Source organism: Umbelopsis ramanniana (genome assembly GCF_025399195.1).
Source record: "Umbelopsis ramanniana AG unplaced genomic scaffold K450scaffold_63, whole genome shotgun sequence".
NCBI classification, from domain to species: Eukaryota; Fungi; Mucoromycota; class Umbelopsidomycetes; order Umbelopsidales; family Umbelopsidaceae; genus Umbelopsis; species Umbelopsis ramanniana.
The window spans coordinates 58,790-69,312 of NW_026252149.1; the positions used below are offsets into that span (position 1 = coordinate 58,790).

At 45.4% G+C, this 10,523-nt stretch overlaps 3 protein-coding genes across 3 annotated transcripts; 1 reads left to right on the top strand and 2 right to left on the bottom strand.

Annotated features, from left to right (window-relative positions):
* The first annotated feature begins 28 nt into the window (after window positions 1-28).
* On the top strand, window positions 29-6,690 carry K450DRAFT_256549 (uncharacterized protein). Its single transcript, XM_051591524.1, has 12 exons — window positions 29-430; window positions 499-780; window positions 840-1,246; window positions 1,361-1,701; window positions 1,771-3,388; window positions 3,473-3,676; window positions 3,782-4,140; window positions 4,207-5,136; window positions 5,199-5,365; window positions 5,423-5,567; window positions 5,644-6,196; window positions 6,276-6,690. The coding sequence occupies exons 1-12, from the start codon at window positions 237-239 to the stop codon at window positions 6,470-6,472; spliced, it is 5,397 nt and encodes a 1,798-aa protein (XP_051441520.1). The 5' UTR covers window positions 29-236; the 3' UTR covers window positions 6,473-6,690.
* A 276-nt stretch (window positions 6,691-6,966) lies between these two features.
* On the bottom strand, window positions 6,967-8,724 carry K450DRAFT_256558 (uncharacterized protein). The gene is made up of 5 exons (XM_051591525.1): window positions 8,423-8,724; window positions 8,279-8,338; window positions 7,630-8,160; window positions 7,529-7,571; window positions 6,967-7,413 (listed from the first exon to the last, which is right to left on the bottom strand). The coding sequence occupies exons 1-5, from the start codon at window positions 8,552-8,554 to the stop codon at window positions 7,037-7,039; spliced, it is 1,143 nt and encodes a 380-aa protein (XP_051441521.1). The 5' UTR covers window positions 8,555-8,724; the 3' UTR covers window positions 6,967-7,036.
* Window positions 8,725-9,450: 726 nt separating this feature from the next.
* On the bottom strand, window positions 9,451-10,257 carry K450DRAFT_256568 (uncharacterized protein). Its single transcript, XM_051591526.1, has 2 exons — window positions 9,985-10,257; window positions 9,451-9,922 (listed from the first exon to the last, which is right to left on the bottom strand). The coding sequence occupies exons 1-2, from the start codon at window positions 10,055-10,057 to the stop codon at window positions 9,837-9,839; spliced, it is 159 nt and encodes a 52-aa protein (XP_051441522.1). The 5' UTR covers window positions 10,058-10,257; the 3' UTR covers window positions 9,451-9,836.
* Window positions 10,258-10,523: the final 266 nt, after the last annotated feature.

Consider the following 10,523-nt stretch of genomic DNA (forward strand, 5'->3'; position numbering starts at 1 on the left):
AGACAACTGGTCCTCCGCCTGCATTCCTGCCTGCCTGAAATTTGCTGCTGACTGAGCATTTTCGTTTGGGTTTGCTGCTCTATTAATTCTCTCCTGCTACCGTTTGAATTCTTCTCTACACGCTTTTGTACCAAGCATTCTGAGATCTTTCCACACCACATTCACACACACAACTCAGTGCGTGCAAGTGTTTATATTGAGAGCTCATTAAGAAGCCTACCTACCCCCACTTTTTTATGGACCGATCACGTTCTAGCAACTCTCAGAAAGTAAAAAGGACCACTCTTGCTAGCTCTCCCCATAAACCCTCTTTATCAGACACAGACACCGCAGCAACCACCAGCCCTTGCCATTCCAGCAAGGATCTTCGAAAGCAACCTAGCACCAGTTCCTCGTCAAACTTGATTTCAGACCAAAGCACGTCAGCCAGGTAGAGTGGTTTTTTGAGGGGCCTTGTGTTGGCTATTTGATGCTCTTTGTAACACCATCCTTCACTAGTAACTCCACACGCAAGCGGAATAGAACCACCAACTCTAATTCTAGTAGAAAATTACCACGAACCGAACTCACTGCTCGTAAGCGACAACTTTCCCCCAAGAAGAAGGCGAACCAAAAAGGCAAAGACGCAGTCCAGAGTACTGTTATGTCTGGCAATAAACGTGGACATAGACAAACTAGTAAAAAATACATGTCCTCCAACGACGATGACATTCTTTTAGATGTCAAAACCAAAGGCAAGGCCAAGGCCAGCTCGTCATCCAATGGAACGGGGAAGAACATGTAAGAAATGAGCCTCTTGTAAGACACCCCCCCTTCCTCTATAGTAACCTCTCTTCCAGTGAACGACGAGTGGGCAGAGCCGGAAGTCGTGCAGCCAAGAAACAAGCTGATCCTAAAACACTGGATGCTACCGATGAACAAGAAGAGAGCAACAATGACGCCATCTCTCGGTTTACCAGCTTGTTCAGTCATGCAGACAGTGACACCGTACAACATGCATTGGAGGATGAAAATTATTCCGAAGACGAAGATGGCGATGTGCATATGCATACCTTTGACGATGCCGTTGAAGAAGAGTATGACGACGACGATGATGATCCAGAGGAGGAAGATGAACACGTAGAGGACGACGAAGAAGATGATGATGATGAGGAGGAGGACGAGGAGGATACCAAGGATGAGTTTGACTTTACTGGTGCCGAAGGTGACATGCCGGCTGATATGCGACGATTCTTCGCCAGTATGCGTGGACTGGGTGGTGTACGCGATATGATGTCGGACCAGTCAAAGCGAATGAAGTCCATTCTCATCAACTTGCGCAACCGAACTGATCCTTCCATGCAATTAGTGGCCCTGCAAGGTTTGGCTGAACTGCTTTCTGTCAGCACGGAAGATACTCTGGCTGGCATTTTCAACTCCGAACCGTATGTGAAAGAATTAGTTCATATTCTCAAAGGCAGCGAGTCCATGATTGGCCACGACGACATTGACGATGCAACCTTGGCTGCCATTATGGCTAGTGGTGGAGATTTTGGCGCTGGTAATCCTGAAATGATGTTGTTGGCTTGTCGATGTATCTCCAACCTCATCGAAGCCATGCCAAGCGCTATGGGCACTGTCGTCTACAGTGGTGCTGTGCCAGTCCTTTGCCAAAAGCTGAAAGAGATTCAATATATCGACTTGGCTGAGCAAGCCCTTAGTGTAAGTTGTCCAAATGGGAAATATATACGCTTTCGCCCATGTAACTCACACATACTCTCACCATCTTAGACCCTTGAAAAAATATCGGCAGAATTTCCAAACGCTGTGGTTCGAGAAGGTGGATTGAGCGCCTCCCTCATGTATATAGATTTCTTCAATACCCATGTACAAAGAACCGCCCTCACTATCGCCGCCAATTGTTGTCGCAATATTTCATCGGATGCCTTTGCACAGGTACAGGACATTGTACCCATTCTCACCAATACCATCACCTATTCCGATCAACGAGTGGTAGAGCAATCATGTCTTTGCTGGCTTCGACTGGCCAAGAGTTTCAAGAACCAAAGGGAATCGTTGGAAGCCATAGTTTCAGAAGACTTGCTAAAAACCATGGTCGGATTTATTGCTGGATCGGGGTCGTCCAACTCCATTGGCCCACAAGTGTTTAGCAGTCTGATGCAATTCCTCAGCATTGTTGCTAAAAGCTCACCCACCTTACGCATCAAACTTCTTAGCGAGAATATCATTGATATTTTATTCCACATTCTCACCGGTGGTGTCGCCCCGCCTACGGAAGACCTTCAGTCCACTATTGTCGTCTCCTCCATTGCGCCCAAATCCAACAATGCTATCTTTGAGATCTTGGATATTCTGGTAGGATTGTTACCTGACCTACCTACGGATGGCATTTTCAGCACCAAACCTCAAGCACTACTCAAGCCCGATGGCACGCCAGTAGAGGCACCCATCGCTAGCAGAACCCGATCATCCCATAGTCGGACCAATAGTGATGAAGTTACTGTGGATGAATCAACCGCATTATGGAGGGAACGACCTCATATTGCTGAACGTATATGTCAGATTATGGTCCCTACTATGTTTGAAGTGTATTCTTCTACCGTTAACCTACAAATTCGACAAGTCGTCATGACCATGTTGCTGAAAATCATCTACTTTTCCGATACCCAAGTCCTTGAGCGTGTTCTCATTACCATTCCTTTGGCTGGATTTATCGCTGGTGTGTTGGCGCAAAAGGAGCATTCATCCTTGGTTGTTACCGCCCTGCAATTGGCTGACCTCCTGTTGACTAAATTACCTTCGCTGTATACATCGCATTTCGAAACCGAAGGTGTTATTTTTGAAATCCGTCGTTTGGCCAGCTCGTGTGATGACAAACAAGCCAGTTCAGAAGAAACCAAGGCATCGTCGTCCTCTACCAGTTCAGAAAAACCACCCACCACCGCGGAGGAAGAGGTCCAAGACTCTAGTCAAGCGTCTGCAGCTGACAAGTTAGAATCCGAATTGCAGGCTATCTTTGGCGACCGGGAATTAGATGTCTCCTTCACTTCGGGGATGCGTCTATTTGATCGTCTCAAGAAATCATCGACCTCGGGCAATAAGAGTCAAGGAGACACGCAAGAATGGCTCAGTGTAACTGCGCAAAACTTTCTCATCCTGTACTCTAATACCACCAAGATTAGCGAAGCATCTCACACTGAGGGTACCGACCATTTGAAACATGTAGCGGAATGTCTCCAGGGCCGTAGCCAAGACATGACGCCTAAAGCCGCTTTACAAGAGATTGCCGCCAGGTACAGATCTGGATCAGGTATCAGCTCTTTTGAGTTGATGAACACAGGTTTGATCGACGGCCTTTTATCGTATGTAACCACAACTGGAACCGAAGGTAAGCGAATATTTCCAGAGCTTGGTTCTTTTTTTTTTTTTTGCCATGAAAAAGATACTGATCTTTTTACGGTGTATCCAATAGATGCTGAGCTCAACTATCGACACCACATGTTCATGCATGTTTTCATGGGTGGACCTGATCCTGACTCCAAAGACCATGACCTTCATGCTACCACCACCGAGGAAACGACCAATGTTTTCCATGTTCTTGTCAGCAAATTGCAAGATTCTTTGAACAGATTGGAATCCTTTGAAGTCGTCACCCCTTACCAAGGCCCTGTAGATGGTAAGGCATTACACCTCCACCTGATGATGAATTTCATATTCTGGTTTTAAATTAAGATACTTATATGCTCTTTACTTCCAATACCGCTGTATTTCAACATTTTAGATATGCGACGAAATCCTACAGGCATGTTGGCCAAACAATTGAGGCTGAAGTTGACTGGAGATGGAAGTGATATACCTAGAGCATACCAGAATCTAATCGTGTCTGTGCATGCTGTTGCCACGTTCAAAGCCATTGATGAATACCTGCGACCAAGGATATCAAGAACTTCCCTGGAGTCTCGTGATAAACTTCGAGCAGGGATTTCTCGACGACAACGGAAGAACAAGGAGGCTGATGCAACTGAGTCCACGACCTCGCAAGCTTCCGAAAAGCCAGAGGAAGCGTCCGACGCTGCGTCCAAAGATGTTGCCGCTGATGAAAAACAGGTACCGGCCAATGACAGTGTCGAGTCCAGTGACGTAAGTGGAAGTTTCCAAAAGGTTTTTGCTTTGTTACTAGCCTGTTGACGAACCCACGTGTCATAGGATGTAACTGCAGGTGAGATCGGAACCGACACACCGGTCAGCGAACGAACGGTGGAGATGGAGATCACAGATGAAGGGGTGGCTACGAAGGAAGATCGATCAGCAACGTCAAGTGTAGCCTCTGAGAAACGAAGCAAACCAGAATCGTATTCAGCAGCCTTGAGTATGAGCAGCAAAGACTGGCATATTGAATTCGCCATTGACGATATCCCCATCACCGTTGACACCACCATCTATGGAGCCATTCATCAATATGAAAAACGGTTAGGGAACAGCCGTAACGTATGGACCGCGACCTATCCCATTACCTACAAGAAAATTGCTGGTGAAAGTCCGGCCAAGGACACCAAACCCGAGGTCAATGAGACCAACGTATCTCCGTTTGTAGTATCGGACATGCCAAGTGGTCAAGATGAATGCAGCAAGATCCTACACCTTTTACGAGCGCTGGATAGTATCAATGCTCGATGGCCTGAATTATACAATGGCGATGCCGATATTCGTCGGTCCAAATCCAGCATCAAAACCCTGTTCAAGCATGATTTCCATAACCGCAAACTCACAGCCAAGCTCAACCGACAGTTGGACGAACCATTGATCGTAGCGAGCTCCTGTCTACCGGAATGGTGTTATGATTTGGCCAAAGGGTTCCCATTCCTCTTCCCGTTTGAGACGCGGTACCTGTTCTTACAAAGCACGTCCTTTGGTTACTCTAGGTCGATGAACCGTTGGATGAACCAACAGGCTCGTGGCGGGTCACTGGATACAAGACGAGATGAAAATCAGCCTTTCTTGGGTCGTATTGACCGACAGAAAGTCCGTATCTCTCGATCGAGAATGCTAGAGTCGGCCGTCAAAGTTCTCGAACTGTATGGCAAATCTCAATCTGTTCTAGAAGTTGAATATTTCGATGAAGAAGGCACTGGTTTAGTAAGTAGAAGTCGATTCGCTCTTGCCCTTTATTCCAAACCGTTGACATTTTCCTCTTGCAGGGTCCTACATTGGAATTCTATGCTATCATCTCCAAGCAGTTCTGTAAAAAGTCCATTCATATGTGGAGAGATGATGACGATAAAGATGGTAGCCAATACGTAGGTGCCAAGCTTGGATTATTCCCTAGGCCAATGTCGGCTACTGTGGCCAATTCGGACAAAGGAAGGTGAGGAGAAAAAAAGAAAAGACCGGCCAAGACCATGATAGCTGACCCACCATTTAGAAAAATCATCAATCTCTTCAAAGTCCTTGGTCAGTTCGTCAGCAAGGCCATGCTGGACTCTCGCAACATTGACATTCCTTTCAATCCTATTTTCCTAGCCAAGATCCTGGATCCGGCTTACGCCACTGACATAACCACCATAATGGTACGACGACACTTTGCATGCTTTTTGGGACTTCTTGTTGCTAATGTTCTTCATTGTTCTTTTTGCTCGCCCCTAGGAAATTGATGCTCCACTTGCCAATTCGCTACTACAGCTACAGTCCTTTGTAAACCAAAAGCACGCCGTGTATGCTACTGGACAAGCACCGTATGATACAGCGCTGGCTTCCATTCAAGTACAAGGAGCTACCCTGGATGACCTTTGCTTGGACTTCACTTTACCTGGAGACAGTGACATGGAGCTCAAGGCCAACGGGTCCCAGATTCCAGTGACGATTCACAATGTGGATGAATATTTGGGTCTGGTGATGGAAGCGGTGACTGGGTCTGGTATTGCTCGTCAAGTGGAAGCCTTCCGATCTGGGTTCGATGGCGTGTTCCCTGTCAATGACTTGCGGCTGTTTTCTCCCGATGAATTGGCATCCTTATTTGGAAAAACTGTCGAAGACTGGAGTTATACAACGTTGGTTGACGCCATCAAGGCGGACCACGGCTACAACATGGAGAGCAAATCCATCAAGTCTTTGGTGGAAATCATGACGGAGTTCACCATGGAAGAACGTCGAGAGTTCCTTCAGTTCATCACCGGTAGTCCCAAGCTACCCATTGGAGGTAACCGACGCTTTTTATGTATTGGCCATTTTTTGTACAGCAGAGTGTTTTAACTTTTTTTATGATGATGCTTATCCAGGTTGGAAGAATCTTAACCCTATGTTTACCATTGTTCGCAAACCGCATGAACCCCCTCTCACTTCCGACGACTACTTGCCCTCCGTCATGACGTGCGTTAATTATCTCAAGCTGCCCGATTACTCTGGCAAAGATACCATGCGCCAACGTCTATTGACGTCCATCACCGAAGGCAAGGGAAGCTTCCTCCTCTCGTAACCCTGTATACACCGTTTTTCTTCCACCCAGGCAGCCAGCATCCCCCCCTTTTACAACCACCTGGTTCATTCGTTTCCAAGCTCCTTGTTTGAAATATTTTCCTCTTTGTCTTTTCTCAACAACCTGCTTTTTCGTCCTCCAGCATGTATAATAGTGCACTTGGTCCTCTGAACGATCAAACTAGAAAATGAAAAAAAATCCCGAAAAAAAAAAAAATTCCACGGTTCACTGGGTGCTCGTTGTTTTCTAACGCTCATCTTCTATTTCGGTTGGTTTGCTTTTGGTTCAAAAAATTTACGATTAGACAAGATGACAATACAATAAGACGACGGGTTGAATACATGTGCGTAGAGATGAAATGGAGTGTGAGGCAATTAAAAAAAAATAAAAAAAGCGGTGGTTGGGGGCCACTTGGCATAGGCTGAGAGAAAAGAACATGTACAGGAAGGGCAGACGTGGTAGGGCCAGCCTAAGGAGATGAAGGGGGTGGGTTATATTGGGGAAGGGTTTTAAGCTTATGAGGGGATAAATGAATTAAAAGTGATCGGACATCACGATTTCCAGTCAGTAGCGGTTGGCTTCTCGCTCCAAGGATGGAACCGACATGCTCTCCGTGCTTTCCGTAGACGCATTGCTTGTGGAACTCTGTTGACTAGTTTCACGATTGGTTTTAGGCCGCTCATCATGGCCTCGAATAGAAGATTGGCGATGCATCACCGATAACGTTCGATAGGGTTGAGAGATACTTTCGCCGCTGCTAGATCGTGTCAAGCTTTCCCAGGTCCGTGGCGCTTCGGCCGCCGGTGGTGGGATGGTGGACGGTTGTGGTTGCGTGAAAAGACTCTCGGTGCCGCTGCTGCTACCCAAATTCCCAAGGGAAGGGCTGTGGGCTCTTGAATCTCGCATTCCTCGTCTCAGCCGCGGACGACCTAATGCTCGATCTGGTAGGTAGGAGACGAATTTAGAGTGTAGGGGAAAGATAATATAAAGGGGGAGAAAAATGGCGTCAATTCGGTGTTGAGGTCGAAAAAGGGTTTGGGGTTAAAACCAACTTACCTGATCCTTGCTGTTCAAATTGTCGAAGATATTCTTGATAGTGCTAAGGGAGGAATAAGTATGAAGGGAAAAAACCTCCCCCATCCGAATGAAAACCTTACATTGTAACTATCGGTCTTCTTGTATTCAGCAACTTGCTTCAAGTACTCTTGCTTCGCTTTAGCAGCGGTATCTTCCCAATAAAACTTTTCATCCGCAGTGATTTGCTTCCATCGTTCACCCACCACTTTGGCTATGTCGGCAAACGATAATTTTTTTTCTTTGATGTTGTCTCGAAGGGCGTTAGCAAACATAACGTAGCCTGAAGCAGGCTTAATCGGCGCATTTAAATCGGCTTTTGGGTGTCTTCGGTACTGTCGTTTGCCGCTACTACTACTTGCATCTTCATTGATGATAGCATCATGACGAACAGTCGTCGTATAATCATCTTCTTCTTCGGTGGATGACGCTGCATTACGATTTAAAATATCGGCAAACTGCGGTCGGTGTCGCGGCGATGAACATGACGAGAGAGGGGAGTGTTGTGGTGGTGGTGCAAGGTTATCAGAATACTCTTCATGGTATTGATGCAAGTGGTACAATGGTTGTGAGGTTGGAAGGCCTTTACAGGTGGCTACATGTCTTTGTAGTAGCTATATGTCAAAAAAATATGAGTATGACTGGAACTTGGGCGCATTTTTTTCATTTTCTTGGAAAAATAAAAATAAAAAAAAATAGGGAATCCATTATATGGAAAAAGTCGCTACTCACCCGCCGATGCCCTCGTTTGATATTCATTTCTATCAAATCATTCTCCGTGATATCCAATATCTGTGAAGGGAGTGGGAGGTATTTTTTTTTCTTTGTTAAACATGTTTAAATCAGTGGAGTTAACAAATCAAAAAGAATTCATACCGTGGTCACTCGGTCAAAGCCCTCATTGACAAAGGTGTCATAGTACTGAGAGAGACCGCATTCTACTAAAAATGCCTTCACTTCTGGCCAATGTTTCAGAGAAGCCGATGGAATACTTGATCCTTTAGGCATAGAAGAGGGTGGAAGTTTTCAAATGGGCGCCCAACAAAATTTTTGCTCAGTAGCACAGCTATTTTCGCCTTGTTCGTTCAAGATCTATACAATTCGTTTTAATAACATGGCAATGAAAAAAGTATATAACAACACCTTGCTTCCAGAAGATCCTTCTTTTCCTTCACTGTCTGCCATATAAACCGTTCCAATAGAAATCTATCCTACGAAAAAGTAATATTGGCAGGATATGGATATAAAAAGTTCCCAACCATAGCGAAAATAAAAATAAAAAAGAAGAATTGCAAATGTTCTGCTCCAGTTATGGATGGTGAACTGCAAAAGACGATCAAGCGCCAGACTCAACAGAAACGACTTGTACTCTGCATAAGCAGAGATAACGCTTTGTACATGCAGAGTGGAATAAAAACATCCAGCAAAGCCATCGCTCCATTACGAGAACATGAAATAACCCACCATGGTGGTGAAATACAAACAACAAAATGGGATATTTTCGTCGTTGTTGAATGAACAAGCATCGAACAGAGAAAAAAAAAGAGAAAAGTCCAGGAGCAACATGCTGTTGTGTTCAAACAATATAAAAGTCGTTCATACCTTTGTTGATCAGTCGTAAGGTTGCGAAAAGAAACAGTCGAGTCACTACCGGTCAAAGCGAAAGCGAAAAGTTTGTAAAAGTGAAAAGGAAAAGTGTAGCCAAGTCTAAAAAAGAGCTCTAGGCAAGTAAGAAAATATAAATCATTGAGTCTTTGACCGGAGCTTGTATTTTGGTTATATGTGTGTGTAGCTTCCCTTTCTTCGTGGGCTTTTTCTCAGTCCATTCGTAGCCAATGTAAAACGCTAGTCTGCACCAACGTCAAGGGGATAGCATCTGAATTTCCTTAGCACACCTCTGGGGTTATTCCTCCCAGCGCAGTCTGATGAACAATTTAAAGCCGCGTGAGCCACATGGGGAAGCGGTGGATGACACCATCACAGACTGTAGCGCCGACTTGAAGAGCTAAAAAATAAAAATAGTGTGCTACAAGAACCGAGCGAATCTACATGCGAAAGAGTCATGAAGCCTTTCTGACATCTAGACTACGTACTCTTACTTGATATGATTCTGTTACTCTAACGCTCTAGATCGACGCCTTCATCCTTATTGGTGCAAGGTCTTTAGTCGATGTCGGACCCCTAAATCCATCCAGGCCCCTGCCCTTATTCTTGGCCGCAAAAGGCATTCTTGGAATCTGACACCATAGGTGCTCTCTAGGCTGGGAATGCTTGACTGAGCTTTCTCTGGTCAAGATGACACCATCCTGAGCTTGGCTCTGAGTAACCAACCAATAAAGTGAAATTTTTTAATTACACACAAGGTGTGGGTATGGCCTGACTTGTACATGAAAATTTGTTGACGACACTTTACGTCTCCGCAAAAGGAGTCAGCCTACATTTCAACCTCTTTAGCTCACCATGTGTAACAGGCCAAGTCAAGCAAACGGACTGTTCCTGCTGACTGTCCATGGCCACAACAGAAGGGGTCAATCAGATGGAAAGGGGTTTGGTTAGGAGAAGAATGAAAATGGATGGCCATTGATCGGTGTGCTTTCAGCATGTACAGACCTAGCTTTTTCGGTAGGGAGAAGAGGTTTAGTTAAACCAGCAGGAAAAAAGTCAGGCTACCGGCAAATGGGTTTTAAAAAAATCAGTTGAAGAGCGCGCCGGCTACCCACACCAATCAAAAGCCCTGAAAAATTTGCCCATATTTTCTCTAGCGCCTAAAGGTAGTTCCTAGCTTGCTTGATACTTTGCCTTTCTTTCTCAATGGCCGATAGCACTGACTGGCATTCAGTTTCAGCGACGGGTTGCAAAGGAGAAGAAAAAAATGGGGGAATTTCTTAAAATGGATCGTGGCCAGCCTTTCCATGGGCTTTGTCGAGAAATTGACTGGCTGGGCTGGACTAGCCAGGCCTAGTCACGTCAGAAAAAT

Excerpts from the sequence above, each read along its gene's own strand:
- K450DRAFT_256549 (XM_051591524.1), top strand. The coding sequence starts at position 237 with ATGGACCGATCACGTTCTAGCAACTCTCAGAAAGTAAAAAGGACCACT. Across the intron at positions 431-498 it reads GACCAAAGCACGTCAGCCAG|TAACTCCACACGCAAGCGGA; the intron begins GTAGAGTGGTTT and ends ATCCTTCACTAG. Across the intron at positions 5,568-5,643 it reads CTGACATAACCACCATAATG|GAAATTGATGCTCCACTTGC; the intron begins GTACGACGACAC and ends GCTCGCCCCTAG.
- K450DRAFT_256558 (XM_051591525.1), bottom strand. The coding sequence starts at position 8,554 with ATGCCTAAAGGATCAAGTATTCCATCGGCTTCTCTGAAACATTGGCCA. Across the intron at positions 8,161-8,278 it reads TCAAACGAGGGCATCGGCGG|CTACTACAAAGACATGTAGC; the intron begins GTGAGTAGCGAC and ends TTTGACATATAG. Across the intron at positions 7,414-7,528 it reads ATTTGAACAGCAAGGATCAG|ATCGAGCATTAGGTCGTCCG; the intron begins GTAAGTTGGTTT and ends CCTACCTACCAG.
- K450DRAFT_256568 (XM_051591526.1), bottom strand. The coding sequence starts at position 10,057 with ATGGACAGTCAGCAGGAACAGTCCGTTTGCTTGACTTGGCCTGTTACA. Across the intron at positions 9,923-9,984 it reads TGAGCTAAAGAGGTTGAAAT|GCCATACCCACACCTTGTGT; the intron begins GTAGGCTGACTC and ends TGTACAAGTCAG.